This window comes from Daucus carota, chromosome 3, assembly GCF_001625215.2.
Source record: "Daucus carota subsp. sativus chromosome 3, DH1 v3.0, whole genome shotgun sequence".
NCBI lineage: Eukaryota > Viridiplantae > Streptophyta > Magnoliopsida > Apiales > Apiaceae > Daucus > Daucus carota.
The window spans coordinates 42384576-42407472 of NC_030383.2; the positions used below are offsets into that span (position 1 = coordinate 42384576).

Sequence of the window (22897 nt, forward strand, 5' to 3'; positions counted from 1 at the left end):
CCGGTCAAAGCCACATTTTCTATTTCTAATATCCTAATTTGACCAAGAAAGAACGAAACAACACAGCAAATACGAAGGCACGAAGCCAATCAGCTTAGCTGAAACTTATAAATACCATCACACACATTACTCTCTAATCACCAATCTTTCTCTCTCAGGCACATACCAATATAAAGAGATCCTTGACACAAAAACATTCTCTCTTATCTCAATGGAAATATTTTCGTCAAGCTCCAAAAATTATCACAGCAAAAGACCTACGGGATACAATGCCACATTCAACGGAAGGCGCAAGAGCGCAAAGACAGTAACGCTCGGAGGTAGTCCCAAGCGGAGCTGGAGAATCAAAACTGTGCCAAAATTGAAGTTTAAGTTGATATTGTCGTCGCCTATGAGGCTGTGGAGGAAACTAAAGAACGGGTACATGAGCATGATGCTTAATTTGGGAAGTTCAAGTTCCGCAAAGGGGTTTGGTGAGAAAAGAATACCGAAGGCTCGTCAATCTTCTACTGCTACTTACACGACTACTGAATTCGATAACAGACTTGTTTTCGAAATATACAAGTCCTTGATGACTTCTCATGAAATGGCTTCGAATTGATTTGTCCTGTGTGTATATACTGGCTACTGTCAATTTTTTTGTTCGTCAATCGTTCCTTGAATTCGAGAACATATATTTTATATCTCCGACTTGGAGATGGCCAAATGAAGCCACTGTGTACATCTGTATTTTATCATGAACAAGTAATGAAATTTGAACTAGATTTTCAATGCGATCTTTTATGACATGAACCTAGCTCCATGGCGGTGGTTTTGTGAACTATCTAGCACTACGGTAAGACATTTTTTCAGGCATTGAAGTTCATAGATCAGATTATAATAGATTTATCACTGCTGCAGTAATGTCCTTCTGGAATATAGAATGCTACTCTCCGCACCTTTAGGCCATGTTAGTTTGAAGGGATATTATAGTCCCTATATTGTTGTCTTATTTATTTCAAATATTAAAGATTTTAATTCATATCTTAATCATTGTTTTAGTTCATTTCCATGGTACTATAATGCACCTTGTGAAAGAAGGTATGATTATTCATTGAAATAGATCAACAAGCGATTGCAATACAATTATAATGTCTTAAATTTAAAGTAAATAATATAATTATTCCAGGATTATAATTCTTTCAAACAAACATAGTGAGTTGTTACCTACGGACATGCATATAAATTGATTCTGAAGTGCAGGGTTCTTCAAAGCCTCGCCCATATATTGAGTGCAGAGTCAACTGCTACATTCAAAGAAGATCCACAACTAGCTGTTGTACATTCAGGACTTCAATAGATCCATGACTACAGTCATATTTACTACTCCCTCCGTCCCTTTTTATCTGTCCATTTTAGGAAAAAAAAACACATACCAAGGAATACTTGATTGTATAAACTTTTTCATTAAATACCTCTAATTAATATCTTAAAAATGATGGAATACTCCTACTTTATGTCTTGAAAACATGAATTCAACCAAGTTTTAAATAAGTCAAGCCTTGAAAATTGAAATTATGGAGATATATTTGAAAAACTATCATTAAATTAGTTTTGAAAGTATAAATGGACAGATAAATAGGGACAAATTTTTACTTCTAAAGTGGACAGATAAATAGGGACGGAGGGAGTATCATTGTAAAACTTAAAATCAGTCTGACCTTGGAAAAGGTCTACGATTTTGAAGTTTCGGCAGAAATTGCTTATATCTTTTATTAATTTTCAAATGTGAGCAACCGTGTATCACTCCAAACAAAGTTGCCTAAGTACTGGGTAGATTATAGTATTATTATACAATAAGTCATTTGATCTTTGCGCCTATCTGATGAAGTTGATTACATATATTCGTTCAACCTGTGATATCACATGCTGATCTATTTTAATCAAGAATCCTGGTCTAACTTCCATGTTCTGTGTTGCAGGGTGCTGGTCATTCTGCATGAGCCGTTACGGCTAATTAGTTGTTCCATTGAAGCCCAATTAAATACTGTGAGAATCAACTCTTACTATATCAAATACCAGTTCAAGAAAAGACTAAATCCAGGCTGCTTGAATATTTTACAGTGATGAGTACAGCACAGGTGTTGTATGTCAAGTTATATTATAAGAATTGCAGATCGACATGATGATCAAAGCTTTCTCTCTATCATAGGACGGATTAACTATAAAGGAAACATGGTAATTCAGAGCTAAGATTAACAATTATATAACTAGATTTCGAGACACATGTATTCAGAAGAGAAAAAAGAAATTATGAGAGTATTATAACTTGTGCATAGCCCCGTTCCCTAATGTATACTATTGAGGGGGACGGAGAAAATATCATTTAGTTTCTCATTTTTCTTTTCTTTTTGACGAACATGATTATTCATGCACCTTTCTGCTAGCACATAATTGCCGTGAAATTTTTTGATTATAACTCTAATCCTAAGTCAACTACTGCACTCAAAAATTGCTCAGACAGGTCTTATTTCTATGAGCCGAAAAAGATTTGTACGCATTACTGAAAATCATTTCTGCACAAATTCAAAGACCAAACAGATTTATGTAAGAATTAGACATTTCATTAACCGATTTTGACCATAAACCGATTGAAATTAGTGTGACTTTGCGCTGGATAGCGTCATTGGCGGTGGAAAAGTCCTGAGAATGTGTCTATGAGTGTTATTCAACGACAATTTAATTACTACTCCCTCTGTCCCATTTTAACTGATGTTTGACTTTTTAACACGTATATTGAGGCGTAAAAAAACAATAGCTACACTCAATAAAAAAGTTCAATTCTTATATCAAATAAAAGTTTAGATTCCAAACTTTAATTTGATATAAATTTTATAAAGAATAACTATGTTTAGATATGATTTTTTTAACATCTTAAAATACGTGTAAAAAAGTCAAAAGCAGTTAAAATGGGACGGAGGGAGTAATAGAAAGACCGGTCAAACACGATTTCTAATTGACGGAAATATACACAGCAAGTAGCAAGTTATGAACCCATCAAATTAACAAAAAGTTGCGAACCCATCAAATTAACAAATAGTTACGGACCCATCAACCTCAAAAGTTCTGCTCATATATAGACCACTTTCACTACAAAACCTACTCACTATTCCGCTACAAGAAATAAGGACAGTTATAACAGAAAATTTCTCCAAAAATAATTAAATGACGGATATTAAACATTTCGTCGCAAGGTACGTTATCATCCAAGAAATTCCGAGTTACGAACGTTTTGTATCGTTGTATTGGCATTTAACAAAACTAAGATTACAAAATTACAAGACGATAGTTATTTGAAGAACAGAGGTTACTTCACATTTATCTTTCAAGTTACCTAATTTTCACTGTACAAGTTTATGTTTACCTTTTTTTGCTAACTACTCCTTCCCATTTTAATTGTCTAATTTGACTTTTCAATGGTCAAATTAACCAAATTTTGATTGAAATTTACATATATATTATAATTTTAAAAAATAAAAAAAATTATATGCTTATAAAATACATATATATATATATATATATATATTATAAAACTTAATTATTACTATTTAAAATAATAACAAATTTGTTCAATATACTTGGTTAAAATTGATCAAATTGACCGTTGAAAGTCAAAACATGACAATTAGGATGACAAGAAGAGAGTGGAAGTCTATGTTTACTTACCCAAGGACTGCTGCAACGTGCGGTAATATTTAATGTTGTAGCCCTAGTCAAACCAGTTTTTTTTATTATTAAAAGATATGAATTTTGTTAGGATTATTAATTTAAGCAAGTTTATGTTTTTAACTAATAAATCTAGCTGGCAGTGTAATATTAACTGCTAGAAATAATCATGGCCTGTTAGCGTTAATTCAGGAGAGTTAGCATGTAGTTAGGCATCATGGAGAAATTGTAGGAGTGGTTCTAGATAGAGTGTTTTGGAAGTTCTTTATTAATACTTATTTGCTTGTACTCCTTTTTCTGTCATCAGAAGTAGTAAAACATCTTTTCTTCTTGTTTGTTCTTTGTCTTTCACGTCTGCATATAATATAGAGCCTGTTCTGGTTTCTTCATTTGGTATCAGAGCTCTTATCATTGTATGCCAAAGTATATGCCAAAACAAAACACGATGGAGACAGGAAAAAACAAAGAGAGTTCAGTAGGGCTAAGTTATCTAATGTTGACTAAAAGTAATTATACAGCTTGGTCTTTGAAGATGAAGGTCTATATGCAGGCGCATGGGATCTGGGAAGCGGTTGAGTCCACAGGCACGAAGGTGATCGAGGGTAAGGTGGACAAGATGGCATTGGCTGCCATATACCAAGGCATTCCTGAGGACGTTTTGTTATCAATAACAGAGAAGAACAATGCTAATGAAGCAGGGGAAGCTGTGAAAACAATGTGTCTGGGCGCTGATCGGGTTAAAAAAGCGAAAATACAAACGTTAAAGGCTGAATTCGAGTTCTTATGTATGAAGGAAACAGATCTGATTGATGACTTCTGTATGAAACTAAATGGTCTGGTCACCAATATGCGAGCTCTTGGGGAAAAAGTCGATGAAGCGTATGTGGTAAAGAAATTACTTAGACCCGTTCCAACAAAGTTCTTGCAAATCACGTCCACGATTGAACAATCTGGGAACCTGGAGACCATGACAATTGAGGAAACCGTGGGCTCTCTCAAGGCACACGAGGAACGCCTACGTGGACAGAATGAGACTGGTGGCGGTAGTGGACAACTCCTACTAACGGAAGAGGAATGGAAAAAACGGGAGGATACAGAGGGTAAACTTCCCCTTACAAAGGAGGAATGGTTGAAGAAAAAGAATAAAAGTGAAACATCTGGTAATTATCAGAACAACACAGGAGGACGTGGGGGAAGGGATAGAAGCACGATAAAATGTTTTAATTGTGGTGTGTATGGACATTATGCGGCGGAATGTCGCAAACCACGTCGTGAAAGAAATAGGGAACCAAGAGCAGGGACTGAGGTCAACTTGACTCGTGTCTATGATGATGAGCCAACTTTGTTGATGGTTAAGTGCAGAAAACAAGCAAATGCTACGTTGCTGTTGAATGAGAATGAAGTACAACCACGACTATTAAATGAGAAAGATAACAAGAATTGGGAGTCGAAGGTACGGTATTTAGATAATGGAGCATCGAATCACATGACTGGCACCAAGTCTAAGTTCAAGAGTTTAGATGAAAGTGTGACAGGGCAAGTCAGGTTCGGTGATGGGTCTAAAGTCGACATCAAGGGTAAAGGGATAGTTGGTTTCAAATGCAAAAATGGTGAAGAGTTAGTTATTCATGATGTCTACTTTATTCCGAGTTTGTGCAATAACATCATATCTTTGGGTCAGTTGTCTGAGAATGGGAATGAAGTCACTCTTAGAGGAATGTATTTGTGGGTGTATGACAGCCAAGGACGCTTAGTCATGAAAGTAAGACGCTCTGAAAATAGACTATACAAAATTATCCTGGAAACTTTTGAACCTACCTGTCTACTAGTTAATGGGGAAGAATCGACTTGGTTGTGGCACTCAAGATTTGGCCATGTCAACTTTAAAGTGATGAAATTAATGTCAGCACAAAAAATGGCACATGGCATACCTGCTTTCTCTCAACCAAAGACTGTATATGAAGGCTGTTTAATGTCAAAGCAAGTCAGAAATTCATTTCCACCCAAGACTGAATATCGAGCCAAGAAAGTATTGGAATTAATTTATGGTGACATTTGCGGACCTATTTCACCAGAGACAACAACAGGCAATAGGTATTTCTTGCTCTTAGTCGACGATTTTACTCGTTTCATGTGGATTTTCATGTTGAAAAGCAAAAATGAGGCCTTGAATGCATTTAAAAAGTTTAGATTCCCGGTTGAAAATGAAACAAGAGAAAAAATTAGAGTGTTTCGTACAGATAGGGGGTGGTGAATTTAACTGGAAAGAATTCTCAGAATATTGTGAACTGGCCGGGATAGAGAGACATCTTACAGCACCCTATAGTCCCCAACAAAACGGAGTGGTTGAACGTCGTAATAGGACAATTGTGGCCATGATTCGAAGTATTCTGAAAACGATGAATATGCCTTCAATCTTCTGGGGAGAGGCTGCACGTCACAGTGTGTATATTCTCAATTGATTGCCAACCAGGGCACTGTCGGAAGTTACACCATATCAGGCATGGAAAAATTAGAAAACCCGATGTGGGGCATGTCAGAGTTTTCGGGTGTGTGGCACACATGAAACTGCCTAGTGTGCACACAACCAAGCTGAGTGATCGTAGTAAATTGGTGGTTAATCTCGGGATAGTGGAAGGAACTAAAGCATATCGCTTGTATGATCCAAATACTGGCTCTATACATGTGAGTCGTGATGTTATCTTTGAGGAGAAAAGGGCCTGGCTATGGGATGTTGAGCAGAAAACAGAGAATTCTAGCTCACTTAACTCATTTATTGTGGTGGGAAACCAGTTGGATGAAGGTGCTGAATATGGTGGCTATCAAAGTGAGGAGGAGCCAACAACTCCTAGCATGAATACAGGAAGCAATGCAATCGGAACAGAGAATTCATAGACAGGGGAAAATAGCACACAAAATAGTGCACAGAGCAAGTCATCAAGTAGCAGTAGTAGTGCACAGAGTAAGTCATCAAGTAGCAGCAGCAGTGAACCTCAGAATGTCTGTTTACTTAGTGACATTTATAATGAAACGGAAGAGTTGGAAGCTGAAAATGAAATGTTGTTATTGGGGATAGATGAGCCAAAAAACTACATTGAAGCAGCATCTGAGAAAAGCCTGGGAACAAGCCATGAACACTGAGATTGAAGCCATTGAAAAAAACAACACATGGACCTTAGTTGAATTACCATCTGGTAACAAAGCTGTGGGTTTGAAGTGGGTTTATAAGCTGAAAAGGGACACAAACGGGGAAATAATCAAGCATAAGGCTAGGTTAGTGGCGAAGGGTTATGTACAAAAGCAAGGTGTGGATTATGATGAGGTATTTGCACCAGTGACAAGGCTCGAGATTGTGAGATTGTTACTGGCACTTGTAGCAAAAAACGGGTGGGAGGTTCATCATTTGGATGTTAAGTCTGCGTTTCTTAATGGGGAGTTGCAGGAAACAGTCTATGTAACCCAACCGGAAGGTTTTGTTAAGAAGAACAAGGAGCACTTGGTGTATAGATTGATAAAAGCTTTGTATGGATTGCGTCAGGCTCCTCGAGCCTGGTATGCTCGTCTCAGCAAGTACCTCGAGAAATTGGGATTCACTAAATGTCCATACGAGCATGCGGTATATACAAAAAAGGAGGGCACTGAAAGCTTGATTATTGGAGTGTACGTAGACGATCTCCTCGTTACAGGTACGAGTCTTTCCACTATTGTGAAATTTAAACAGCAGATGAGTAGAGAATTTGATATGAGTGATCTCGGAAAATTATCACACTATTTGGGTATTGAGGTGAAACAAGAAGGAGATCATATTGAACTAAGACAAAGTGCGTATGCCAGAAATCTGCTCGAAAAGGCCGGGTTGTCTGATTGTAATTCAGCAAAGTATCCAATGGAGGTTAAGTTGCATATAGGTAAAGACGAGAAGGGTAAAGCAGTGGATTCAACACAGTTTAAAAGTCTGGTAGGGGGCTTAAGATATTTGGTTCACACACGTCCTGATATTGCTTTCGCGGTTGGGATTGTTAGTAGATTTATGGAGCGGCCCACTATGTTGCATCTCAATGCTGTTAAACGTATACTTAGGTATATAAAGGGAACCATGGAACTTGGCCTGGTGTATATGAAAGGCACTGGTAATTACATTCTTAGTGGGTATTCTGATAGTGATTTAGCAGGCAATGTTGAAGATAGACGAAGCACGGGTGGAATGGCCTTTTACTTGGATGAGAGCCTCATTATCTGGGTCTCACAGAAGCAACGATGTGTTGCCTTATCATCATGTGAGGCAGAGTTTATGGCGGCAACAACAGCTGCCTGCCAAGGAATCTGGATGAGGAACTTATTAGGGCAAATAACGGATGGGGAACTGCGCCCAGTAACCATATATGTGGATAACAAGTCTGCTATAGACCTCGCTAAAAATCCTGTTTTTCACGGAAGAAGCAAGCACATAGATATACGATACCACTTCATCCACGAGTGTGTAGAGCGGGGAGAGATTGTTATTAAACATGTCAGGACTGATATGCAGAGGGCGGATGTATTAACAAAGGCAATGACCACAGTCAAGTTTGAACGGATGAGGGCATTGCTGGGTTTGAAGAATTTGCAGAAGTGAACTTGCTTAGATTAAGGGAGAGAATGTTAGGATTATTAATTTAAGCAAGTTTCTGTTTTCAACTAATAAATCTAGCTGGCAGTGTAATATTAACTGTTAGGTCCGTATATAGGTATAATTAAGCTAGAAGGGGGGGGGGTTGAATAGCTTAATCACCAAATTAAAACAATTATGGCGTTTTAAAAAGTTTATCCCTTTTTAAAATCTTGTGTTGTGAGTTATAGCAGTTGTAAATGCGGAAGCTAAATGCAAAGAAAGGAAAGTACCACACGAGAGATTTTTATCCTGGTTTGCGATGGCGAAACCCCTAACGGATTCGCTCACCCCTAGTCCAGTCCCCGAGCTCCTCCCCGGACTCGAGATTTTCACTATAAGAAGAAATGTACTCCTTACAGGTGGCGGAGAAGCCTTTACAAATATAAATCTTGGTACGTAACTTCCCGTTACTACCTCACTATAAATGTAAAATTACAAGACTTTTATCTCGGAACGTAACTTCCCGTTACTCCCTCAAAATCTATGTATCTCCAAGAGTAGTCTTTGTACTTCTAAGCCTTTTGCCGGTCTTGGGTCTTAGGTATTAGATCTTGGATCTTTCTTCTTCCTCACGGTGCGATGACTATCAACTCCCCGTCAATATGTCAAGGACTTGGGTCTTAGAACGAAGATCACCTCACTTCACTTCACCTCACTGCAAAAGTTAGAATACAATATCTACGAAAATATCCTTTGTTTAAAAAAAGATTTGGTTCCGCAATGTCAATCCAATAACCACGGTTAATTATAATGATCAATCGATTATAACACCAATATAAGAGTGGTTAGTGTAACAATTTATATCTCGCGGAAAATATAAATAGTTGATTTTAGTACTGAGCACGTCACGCAAGGAGGGCGCGCTACAAGTATGACTAATTAGTGTTGGGTGATATATAAGTATATAGTGTAGTTAATAATCACACCCACACACACGAGATCGAGAAATAAACAAGTAACCACGTAACTTGTTCGGTTAGTACCCCACGATAGCGGAAAGGCCCAAACGGGGTTTTTCACCAAAACAAGCAAAATCACATCCGCACACACGTTCGAGAAATAAACACGTAAACCACGTAACTTATCTTAATGATATCCCCACCAAGCACAGGGCTGAAAAATGGGTGTCTCACTAAAACAAGAAGGGTATGGGAGTGATGGGAATGGGAGCACAAATTATGAGTTAGTGAGCAAGTAAAGTTAGTGCACAAAATTCCCGATAATAACGAGTGGCCAACTCGCTTATTATGAAATCAAAAGAGAGCTTTAAGATGAAGAGAATGTTTTGTATAAAAGCCCTTTGAAAATGGTCGGTTAAGACACGAATAAAATGAAGCTAAAAATAAACCACTTACACGATTTTTGCAAAAAGTTCGCCGGAAAAATTCGTCGGAGGTTCGATACAACTTTAAGTACACGAACGAATTTGGGCAGCCCTTCGGGAGGTGTGAAAGAGTGGTTAAAGAATATGCTAAGATGAACGAGGCTTGGTTGAATGGAAACAAAGCTTCGGGGTATAAACCTTGTGTATATCGAAGTATATGATGAATCGAAGGTTTAAAAACAAAGTGAAAGAAGTGAGCACTTGAATAGACTTTGGGAGAGTGTTTGCTTCTTCAAAATCTCAGCATGTATTTGGCTATTAGCTTAGAAGAAAATGGGTGGGGGGAGGCAAGTATTTATAGGCAAAAATAAAGGATGATGTCATGGATGACATAATATGGATGAAGTCATTCATTACATCATAAAGCAAACCTTGGTCACCAAGGTTGTCCCCTTGTCCCCTTGTCCCCCAACAACCATAAAGTGGCTTTTTGACATATAGAAATGCTGAATTCTCAGCTCCAAGAATCTTCTAGAAGTTGCACGCAAATCGAGATAACGGTAATAAATCCGTTACACTTAAATAATGTGATTTTACGAACGTGCGAAATAAATTCCAGAAAAATTATGATAAATCTTAGAATATTGGAAAATGGCACTCTGGAAATTTTGGTGATTTTTGGTCAACCCTAGCTTGGTCAAACGTTCAGCCGAAGTACGGACAGACAGCTAGAAAACGCAGAAAAATGAAAGTTCTCGAAAAATTCCGAAACTTTTACCATGCATTAAGAATAATATATAACTGGCTAATCTCAAGTTTCAAGTCAATTTGGCAAGTGGAAGTATTTTATTTGGATTTAAAACGATTAAATCAGCCTTTCGGGTTTCGAATAAAATACGACAATTCTTTTGAAATATCCGAAGAGGGATTTAGGCCAAACTTAAAACTTGAATAAATACTTAAAATAGATTCCCATAAAGATAAAATACTTTGGTGGGTTGAGAATTATTTTAAAGTATTTAAACCGATTTTCTAAGATTTAAATTGGTTTATGAAAAACCGAAACAATTCGTCTTTTAAATTCTCGAGAAGACCTTTTGACGAATATTTTGATACCAAAATACTTAGAAATAAAGTGTTCATGATAAATCATGATTTTGATACATTGAAAAGCCTTTCTAAGTATTGTGAATATTTTTCTCCGAAAAATAAAGAATTTGAGAGACATGGAGAAAATATTTCAACGGTATATTTAAAAATGATATTAATATTTTTCAAGACCAATATTAATATGGAAAAGATAAATCCTTGATTTAGAAATTTTAAATCATTGAAGATCAAAGGATTTATGATTTTAAAAGATTTAAAATAATTTATTCCGAGAGATAATAAAACATTTAAATATGGAATAAATTACTTTAAATGAGATTTTTGTTTTAATGTCACATGAGTGGTCTAAAGAATATCACACAAGGATAATCCTTTTTCGAGCTTCATGTATTTTAATGTTGCAATAGGAAGATTAAGGAACTCATATTTTACGATTCCTCAACATGTGTATTGCATAACAGAAATATTCCTTTAATAATAAATGTATTTTTAGTATGAAGGAATAATAGGTATTTTAAAGATGACTTGCCAAAAATAACTTTTAACTTTTGATTAATCAATTAAATCAATGACCTATTTGGGAGGATTACTAAGTGAATTTAAATTCAATGTTTATCACAAATACCAAAACAAATATAAATAAATTTATATCGAAGATATCCTTTCAATCTTCCCCTTTTTGGTATTTGTCAAATAAACATAAATTTTAAATTTTAAAAGTGTGTGCTTCCCCTACGTGTATGCATGAATAAAACAATCTATTTTACACGACTAGAAGCAAGTAATCCTTTATATCTATAGTAACCATTCCTGCAAAATTTTGGTTAGTACAAATATAGATAACATTTTATTTTTGAGAAAACTTTAAAATTTGAATATATTTTAGTACGTTTTAGACATCCTTTTTGACGTACTTCTCTTCCCCTTTTATTTGGGATATACCAAAAAGATACATGTGTTTTCTTTTTCTTGAAAACAATAAGCAATACTTGCGAAAGAATATTTCTTAATTGATGCAACAAGTAACAGTATATCCACTTTGATCTATTTGAAGTATAAACTTATAAATAGTGGAAAGATATGCTTGAAATATTTAATCTAGATAAGTGCCTGTTAGTCAGTATTTCTAATACAAGGCTGACTTATTTAATCCTTTTAACCGAAAAAAAATAAGTTGTTCTGAAAATTGTAATCTGAGATTAAATTATTTCATTGAAATAATGAATGTTTCCTTAATATTCATCAATTTCAATTTGTATCCATCCTTTGATCAATCCGGCTTTATTTTATCAATTTAAAAATCGAAGTGGATAGTAAAATTTTTAAATCTAAAGATTTTATATAAGTCATTCAATCGATTTAATCGAGAATAATCCAGTCCATTCTTTTTCTTCCACAGATATAATAAAAGCAGAAAATTAAATGACACAAGTATTTATAAGTACGGGATGTTTTATATATATATTCCAAAATTTATTCCTTTCTAATCAGTGTGGTTCACTGATTATAAGGAATATACATCCGTATTATTCATACATAAAGCTTTTAAAAAGCTTCCGATTTCATCACCCAAAAACAGAAACTTACACACCAGAAGTAAGTTCAACAGCAGTACATCCAGAAACACGAGCCATGCAGATCAAGGATTTGCAGCGACAAATCCAAGGTCGGGAGGGAAGTCAGATAATTCAGGCAGACTAGCAAACTGATCTATAATTCCAGATTCCATTAACTCTTGTTCAACAACCACTCGAGTTACCTCATCAGCTTTAGAATCTAAGTCATCACTTTCTTTTCTTAAACCCATCTTTTCCTCAATTTCAGCAAGCCTAGCACAGACTATTAAGTGCTGATTTTTAAGATCTTTAAAATTCTCTTTTGATTCCTTAAGCATTTTCTTTAAAATTTCAGACTCTCGAATATAGTCATGGTTGACATCCTCACTAGTTCTACCTATAGGCACGAACCTATAAGGCCTAATGTCTTTCAAGGGTACTTTAGGAACTACCAACCTTTCTACATTACAATATTCAAGTCTATCAGCAAAAACACGAGGCATGGGGATTTTAAACAGCTCAAAAATAGCAGTCAACAGCAGTCCATAGGGCATAAAATCTTCTTGGAAAGCAACAAACATATTCAGAATAATCACATAGATGATGTTAAATTCTACCTTGTTGGTAACCAGTTGGTACATCACTTTGAAATCAAGAAAATCAAAGTACTGATTATTCTTAGCTTTGGGCAGAAGATTAGCACGTAAAATAATAGCCAACTGCTGATAGTCCGGCAGAAAATGTTTGAAAGCAATGCCACAGTCTACTGCACACAAGCCAGTAGGAATGCTATCACCACAGAAAAATCCTACGTACATTTCAAATTCCTCCTTATTAAACTTATAGACCTCATAGATGTTAATGTAAGGCTGAGGGAGTATTTCAGGACTAACCTTAAGTGCCCTACAAATAGAGTTAACATCTATATGCACATTTCGACCATGAACCACAGAATCAAGTTCGAAAATCTTGTTTTCATCCCTTTTGGTAACCAAGTTACCATAAAATTCACCCATTAAATAAGTGTGATAACATTGACCCCTATAGAAAATTAGATTATCCCACTTACAAGTCATTATGAATCCATGAACGGTACCCCTTTGTGGAACGAAAACCATCATTCCCGGTTGTACAGCTTTCATCATTTTGCTAAGCTTTCCCACATTTGACATATTTAACAGCCTAGGGATCCTAGGACCGTTTGCAAGCCTTTTTCTCCTGTGGTAAGTTAAGATGGGTGCAGTTTGAGGAGGAGAGACAAAGTTTTGGTTCTGGGGTGGAGGGTTTGGCTGGGCAGAAGTTTGGCCTGGGTTAGAAGGGATAGGCTGGTAGAGAGGGTAAGGATGACCTTGGTATATGTAAGGTTTGGCTTGAGAGTTTAAGTGATGTTGTTTTTGTTTCTTGTTGGTGTGGGGATGGGTAGGCATGTTTGGATAGTAGTGAGGCTGATTTGGTTGAGGTGGATATTGTTGAGATTGATAGTTTGGGTAAGGATTAGGGGGTTTATAAGTGTTGAAGGGAGATGAAGTTGAGTGTGCAAACTGGTTGTGCTCCATGTTATAGAGCAAGGTTGGGTTGTATTGTATGTCAGGGTTAGGGTTAGGGTTTGGAAGAGGTTTGAATTCCATTGGGTGAAAAGTGAAAGTGAGAGTGAAAGTATTTTTCTGGTGTGTGTGAAAGGGACAGATGGGGGGTTATTTATAGATAAAGATGTAAAGTCTGTTTGGATTTAGGGAATAAGGAATGAAATTAAATGTGGCAAGGAGAATAAGGCATGCAGACAGCCCGAAATGCATGTGTGTGCATATCTAAATCAGTCCATATAATACACACATAAAGCATTGAACTTTTGAAAAGGTAGTTGAGTATAAAAGTATGCTTCCTTAAATGCACAAGGACAGTTTTGAAATGATTTGTTTTGACTTAAAGAAAATATCAGTCCTTTTTGTCTCATTTGTTTAAAACAGGGGAACAATATACTGTTTATAATGACATCACTAATCCATTTTGTCAAAACCTATTTTTAGCTAGCTATAGTCCACAGCAAGCAGGTCCATTTTACAACTATATCACTTAGACAAATAATTTCATACATATATCACATAATCTGTTCAAAATTTTGTTCCATGAAAATTTACTTACACCAATCAGTTTAATATGATCAGACACATTCATATAACATACACAAGCCATCCAAATATCCAGAAAAAAATACATTGATCAGTCCAAATTAAAAAATCTATCTTGACAGATTATATTATGTCATGAAAAATTGATGTAAGTTCAGAAAATTTATCCAACTATAGTTCCAGTTTAGAAAAACTCTACTTTTATCAAACAAGTTTGATTGTTCCATAAAATCCCAATTTCTCCGTTTTCTCTTTAACTTATGAAAAATTAATCGAGTTTCCCCCTTTTTTTTTTAAACAAAAATCTTTTCCCATTTTGTTAGAAAAACCTTTTAATCGGCAAGAAATTATCAAGCTACAAAATTAGAAAAAAATATATAAGCAATCAAATGCTCAAATTTCCAGCATTTACATATATCTATCCATATCCATCCATCCACCATTTTCAGCCTGCAAAAACTCTTGATAAAGAAGTCAGAAACTCATCAATATGAATAGTGAAAGAAAAGTTTGCAATTTCAGAGAGAATTTCATGGCAAATTATACTCAGTATACAAATAGCTATCATCAGAAATATGCAATCAATGGGTTTAATGACAACAGACTTGTAATAGTGTTCACATAGATAACAATTCTCAGGATTAATCATTTAAATATTGAAACAAATGTACTAGGTTATGTAATCCATCAAGTTAGCAAGTAAGCATGGTTTATATGGAGCCAAGTAAGAAAAAAATTTAATACAGCCAAGGTATTAACACAGGATCATATAAAGAGGTTTTAGTCATAAGATTTACACAAATAGAGTGAACTTAAAAAATTCACATGTATTTAAGCATTTTTAATACCCAATTAGCAATATTTCAAATTGTTAATCAACACAACTTTAGTCCATACAGACTCATTTATCCCATATTACACCAGATTAGCGATTTAACACAATATAGCATAAACATAGCAAGAGACAGTTTGACTCATAAAGTATGCAAAATGAGATACCTATGACAGTTTAATACAGATTTCAAACACCATTAATTTTAAGTTACCAGACTCAACTTAAACCAGATTTCAAGCAAAAAAATATATAACAGAGCAGATAATTACGATATTACCAGCAGATATAAATACTTCAGCAGCCAAGGCATGGAACACAGCCACATACTCTTGTATAAATCACATGGATTCAAGGCATAGATTCAACCAGCAACCAATCTCATCAAACAGATCTCACCACAACCATATACAACAACTACGAAATATGTATATACATGAAAATATAGAGCGGCTTAGGCCGTTAGAGCCCCTCACCAGGTCCAAGGCATTGAAACTCTTGGATCCTTACCTGAACCCAGTGAATCAGTTTAGATGGAGGTTCTGAAATCTTGACTCAGCCTCGTGGAGAGATGATTTGTGCGCTCACCAGGACATCAAAAACTCGACATCAGCTTGAGATCGAGTTAGGGTATTCAAACCCTTACTCTCAAATGCGATTAGATCGCTCTCAAAACTGATGCGAGGCATCGCCGAGTCATGACATGCCAGAGATCAGATCCCTTCGCTCATCGCAGACTAAGGTTTCAAAACCCCTAAATTAGTCACCTGCAACATAGAGGGTTAGACGAGAAGCAAATTCAAATCTACCCTTTTTCTCGGCGAAACACATCAGACCACTCGAGTTCGAGTTGGGGTATGAAAAACCCTAACTCTCAAAAGCGATTTAACGCACTCGAGGGGTGCACAGAGCCTCGAATCAACTGAATGGGTACGAGACACAATATCGTCGCCTTAGGGTTTAGAAACCCTAACATCAAGAACCTGCAAAAACAATGAAATTAGTTCAACTAAACTCCGTAGCCTCCGATTCAGCACATCCTGCACAAAAGGGCTCGAACAGTCGTTAGTTTCGACTTAGATTTCAAAAACCCTAAAATCAGGGTTTCGTGGAATCAACAAACGAAATATATATATATGTATACAGATGTCTGGCTTCGATTAATCTCGCCGAAAATGATGATTTCGACAAGAGTATGTATCGAAAACCAATCGATTTTACCCAATCCATCAAGAACACAAAGAGTTTAAATCAAAAAACTCGAGATAAAAACTCAAGAAAGATGATGTGCAGAGGCTTGATTTTGTAAAAGAGATTTAAAAGGGATGAAGGAAATCGCCGGAACAGGTGAAGAGGCGAGAGGCTTCGAGAGAGAGGCGGAGAGAAAAATAAGAGAGGCGAGGGTTTGTGTGAACAGTTGTAACACTGTTTATATTTATAAAGAATTACATGAGCGGCTGAGATTAAAACGGGTTCTAATCAACGGCTGTAGTTTAAACGGGCTGATGGATTAGGGTTTATATGTTGGACTGGACTCAAAAATTAAAAAGACTTGGGCTGCGTTTTTGAGTTTAATTAAAGCAGAAAATTGTTTTTGTAAAATATCGAAGCCCAAAAATATTAAAATATTTTATCCAATATTAAAATATCAATAAATAATAAATTATCCCTTTTATAGTAATATTTTATCCAATTTTGAAGAATTATATCCCTTTAGGAATTTAGTGGATAAAATATCATAAAGAGTAATAATTTATAATGATATGATTCCCAATGCCTAAAACCATGATATATGAGAAGGATTAATATTTTGCTATAATACAGATTTATCCAATTTGCAAAATAATATATCTAAGATATTATTGGATAAATTTGCTGGCAAATAATATTAATCATATTTCCAATTATTCCACTTATAAATAATATTTATCCTCTAAATAAACACGGATAAATATATTCATAAGATATGGTATCATGAATTTAGAGTGAATCTAGTAAGTGAATATTTTGGCAAAAGATAATTCTTTTATAAATAGAATATATGTCATAAAGATAGTATCTTAGAAATATTTTTGAGTGACCAAAAATATTCGCTCGCCCAAGAAAGATTATCAATACTTATAGAATTTTCAAATGATAACTTCAATGAAAATCCGATCAGCAAATTCCTTTACTGACAAATCTGAATTCTCAGAGTACACACAAGCAAATCCGATTGATAATATTTCTTACACGTAAGATGACTATAGATATGATAAATATTCTACCAAGAATATTAAATTTAATTATTAGGCCAAAATATTACTTGGAGTGTTCCAACATTCCTAAATCCAGTCGGAGTTTAGAGAATCTTGCCGAACTCAAAGGCTTTGTGAAAATGTCTGCGATGTTATACTCAGTTTCAATATGAGTCATTTTTATGTCGCCTTTATTGACATGATCACGTAAGAAGTGATGTCTTATATCTATATGCTTAGATCTTGAATGTAACACGAGATTTTTACTTAAATCAATTGCACTCGTGTTATCGCATAAAATAGATATAACATCAAATTTAACATTATAATCCGCTAATGTTTGCTTCATCCATAATATTTGTGCACAACATTTTGCTGCGGCGATATATTCAGCTTCAGTGGTAGAGATAGATACGGAATTTTGTTTCTTTGAAAACCACGAAACTAAACATCCACCAAGAAATTGACACGTACCACTAGTACTTTTCCTATCAACCAAATGTCCGGCATAATCCGAATCAGAAAAACATACTAGATCAAAAGGTACTCCTTTAGGATACCAAAGGCCAAGATCAACGGTGCCTTTTAAGTATCGTAAAATTCTTTTAACAGCAGATAAGTGAGATTCCTTTGGTGCAACTTGAAATCTAGCACACTTACAAACACTATATTGAATATCGGGTCTACTTGCAGTAATATACAATAAACTTCCAATCATTCCCCGATATTTCTTAGTGTCGACAGGAATCCCTTTAGGATCTTCCGTTAATTTATCGGAAGTAGACATAGGAGATGATATAGGTCTGGCATTTTCCATTTCAAATTTCTTGAGCATTTCTTTGCAATATTTAGATTGAGAAATATGAATGCCCTCATCGGATTGCCTTATTTGCAAACCTAAAAAGAAATTTAATTCACCCATCATACTCATCTCGAATTCTTTACTCATATTTTCAGAGAATTCTTTACATAGATCATTATTTGTTGATCCAAAAATAATGTCATCTACGTAAATTTGGACAAGTAATATATCATCTTTTTCTTGTCGCGTAAATAAAGTTTTGTCAGCCGTTCCCATTTTAAAATTATTCTCTAATAGGAACTTACTGAGCCTTTCATACCAAGCTCTTGGAGCTTGTTTTAATCCGTATAAAGCCTTGTATAGCTTGTATACATACTCGGGATTAGTTGCATCTTCAAAACCGGGAGGTTGCTTAACATAAACTTCTTCTTCTAATATCCCGTTTAAAAATGCAGATTTAACATCCATTTGATATACTTTGAAATCCTTATGACATGCAAAAGCTAAAAACATACGAATAGACTCGATTCTAGCTACGGGTGCATAAGTTTCGTCAAAGTCAATACCTTCCATTTGAGTATATCCTTGAGCCACTAAGCGTGCTTTGTTTCGAACAACCGTTCCATTTTCATCTAATTTATTTCTAAATACCCATTTAGTTCCAATTAAGGAAGTATTTTCGGGTAATGGAACGAGTTCCCATACTTTGCTACGAGAAAATTGGGTTAATTCATCTTGCATTGCGGATATCCAATCCTCGTCAAGCAAAGCCTCTTTAGCAGTTTTAGGCTCAATTTGCGAAAGAAAACTAAGATGATTTACAACATTTTGAACTTGTGACCGAGTTTGAACTCCTTTAGTCAAATCCCCTAAAACATTATCCAAAGGGTGACTTCTAATAATCGGAATTTCTTTAGGAAGTTCTTCAACGGTTTGTAACAATTCTAATGGATTATTAGGAGGGGAAATTCCTATATCCATATTTTCGAATTGACGGATAACATCCTCGACACCATCTTGTTCGGCATCTTCTTTATCCACAAGATCAATATACTTCGAGGGTGGTTTTGATTCATCAAAAGCAACATTCATTGATTCTTCCACCACAAGAGTTTTAAGATTGAATACACGATATGCTTTACTATTGGTAGAATAACCAAGAAATATACCTTCATTTGATTTAGGATCAAATTTTGTAAGGTATTCTTTAGAATTTAAGATAAAGCATTTGCTCCCGAAAACTCTAAAATAACTAACTTTAGGAGTTTTACCATAGTACAATTCATAGGGAGTCTTTTGAGTCATAGGACGTAATAATACTCGATTTAAGATATGACAAGCGGTAGACATAGCTTCGGCCCAAAAGTATTTAGGACGACGATATTCATTAAGCATAGTGCTTGCCATTTCTTGTAAAGTCCTATTTTTCCTTTCTACAACTCCATTTGATTGAGGAGTATAAGGTGCAGAAAAGTTATGTGTAATTCCATTTGACTCACAAAACGTAGTAAAACTAGAATTCTCAAATTCCTTACCATGGTCAGTCCTTATATAGACAATGGTATTATTTTGTTGATTTTGAATCTTTTTGCATAAAGAAGAGAATGATTCAAAAGCATCACTTTTAGCTTTGAGAAATTCTGTCCACGTATATCGTGAAAAATCATCAACAATGACCAAGGTGTACGAACAACCTCCAAGACTTTGTACCGGAACCGGTCCAATTAAATCCATATGTAATAGCTCGAGAGGTCTAGAGGTAGATACCATAAACTTAGCTTTGTGAGATACTCGAATTTGCTTTCCTATTTCACAAGCTTCACAAATATGATCCTTTTTAAAGTTTAACTTTGGTATACCCCTAACATGATCATTAGTTGAAATACTTTTAATTAATTTCATATTAGCATGTCCTAATCTACGATGCCACAACCATGGATCATCAAGAGTAGAAAATAGACACACATTAGAATGTTTGCTAATATCACATGTGTAAACATTTTTGCTACGGGGACACGTAAGCATCGATTTTCCGTCCTTGTTGAGAATAGAACAATGAGTTGGATAGAATATTACCTTATATCCATTATCACATAGTTGACTAATGGAGAGAAGATTATACTTAAGTCCCGTAACTAGTTGTACATTAGCAATTTTGAAATGTTCATTACCAATGTCTCCAATACCAATGATACTACCCTTGCTACTATCTCCAAACGTGACACTTCCAGCGGCAACCTTTCTAATACCATTCAAGAGAGACTTATTACCGGTCATGTGTCTTGAACAGCCACTATCGAGGTACCACATATCATGCTTAGTAACAAGGCAAACCTACAAAACAAATCAATTAAATTTATAGGTACCCTTTCGTCTTAAGGGTCCTCGGGTTAGAGTATCATTAAAAACATTTGAGTTTGCATGATAGAAACTAGGCATAGCATGATCATGATTAGGCACATAGTAGTTTCTAGATGCAGTATTCCTAGAATAGTCATAGTATCTTGTGTTTCTTGAAGGAGTATTTCCTTGAGAATTTACACCTTGATACAAATTATTTCTATCGTTTGGATAATACATGAATTTTTGTGGATAGAAATGTTGACTAGGAATAATACGAGTTCTAGAAGTTTGACCATTCGAATTATAACTCGTTTTTCTATGTTGATAAGAAATTGGTTGTTGAACATAACTAAATCTTGGTTGTCTTTGAGTGTAATCAACATTTTTATTTCTCACTTTTTGATCAACCTTATGATATGGTTTTGTTCCTTTACGAACCCATACATACTTCCCCTTAATTTCACCATTCTTGATTCTACAATATTCAACTGTATGTCCATCTTTATTGCAATATAAACATTTATATCTAGGTGAAGCGGGAACAAATGTAGTTTGTTTCTTGTCTTGTACAAACTTTTTAGGTTGAGCATTTTTATCATATCCTAATCCTTCATGATTATAAGATGTCTTAGAATGTACCATTCTATCTAACATCTTATTTCCCTTAGTGAACCTTTGAACTACAACTTCAAGATTTTCATTTTCCTTGATCAAGACATTTAATTTATCATTAAGAATCCTTTCTCGATCTAAGGCATGAGCTAAAATCTTGGTGTGTTCATCCTTCAACTTTTGAGTTTCTAACTCAAATATCTTGTCTTTTCCGTTCAAGGCATGAACTAATTCAAAGTTATCTTTTTGAGAAACCGAAGTTGATTTTTCTTGAGTTAATGACTCATTTTGGATCTTCAAATTCAACAAGTCAATATGAAGCTTAGTATTGTCTCCATTTAATTGTAACTTCTCATTTTCTAATTCCTCGGTTTGTAGAACTAAGGAAACATTTTCAACTTCCAATCTCATAATGATATCTTTACTCTTATTATGCTCATTTTTCAGGATATCATTTTGTTCACAAAGAGATGAGATTTCTTCCTCATTTTTAAGATTTAAATCCTTAATCCGAGATAACTCTTCTTCTTGAGTTTTATTCAACTTTTCAATGTTTTCCTTCTCGGACCATAGTGAGAGAGTACGTTGATTAGCACTACTACTTATTTTATTTATTTCAACCACCAAATCAATCAAATCACTTTTACTCAAATCCAATAAGTGCAATGAAGATTCACTAAAGAGATGTAAATTATGTAAAACTTTAGATCGAGAACTTACCTCATCATTTGAAGTGGAGACATCCGATGACGAAGAATCATCCTCGAGAGCCATCAAGCACAAGTTGACCACTTCTTCATTAGTTTCCGAGATCTCTTCATCTTCACTTAAATCCCAACCATTTTCGGCCACGAGAATCCTTCCTTTAGAAAGTTTAGGACATTCCCGTTTAAAATGACCGGGTTGCTTACACTCGAAACACACATCCTGTGCTTCCTCCGGATTTTGTTCTTTTGGTTTAGGAGGAGTGTAAGTGTGGTTGTTATTGGCATGATTATAAGCATTAGGGCTTTGATTGACTTTGCCTTTGTTATAGCCCGTAGTAGGAAAATTACTCTTATAATTAGGAGTGTAGTTTTGAGAGTAATTAGGCCTTCCATTAGAGTTAAAAACTCTTTGTTGATTATTCGATTTAAGGAAGCCTTTTCCATACCTTTGAGCTTTACTTTGAAGTACACGACGTAGTTGTCTCGTTAAGAGAGCGATCTCGCTTTCATCGAGATTTTGGAGTTCTTCATTCAACTCCTCGTCGTTTTCATCCTCATCGATTAATATGGACTTTAAAGCCATATTTTTCTTTTTGTCTTCCACTTTAGGAACGACAATATCCGGAACATTATCTTCTTCGTAAGCACGAAGGTTTCCGAATAAGTTATCGATGTGGTAATCATTGAGATTGTGCATCTCTTTGATAGTTGTAACTTTAACTTTCCAACTCGGAGGTAAAGATTTAAGAACCCTACGATTCTTCTCATTTCGAGTATAGTTCTTTCCGAGTTGAGCTAATTCATCGACAATACGAGTAAATCTTGTTTCCATGTCGATGATATTTTCTCCATCTTGGAGTTTGAAGTTCTCGTATTCTTGGATCAAAGT

At 35.3% G+C, this 22897-nt stretch overlaps 1 protein-coding gene across 1 annotated transcript; it reads left to right on the forward strand.

Annotated features, from left to right (window-relative positions):
• The first annotated feature begins 211 nt into the window (after positions 1–211).
• LOC108212493 (uncharacterized) lies at positions 212–601 on the forward strand. Its single transcript, XM_017384216.1, has one exon. It carries the CDS (start codon positions 212–214, stop codon positions 599–601), a length of 390 nt encoding a protein of 129 aa, XP_017239705.1.
• Positions 602–22897: the final 22296 nt, after the last annotated feature.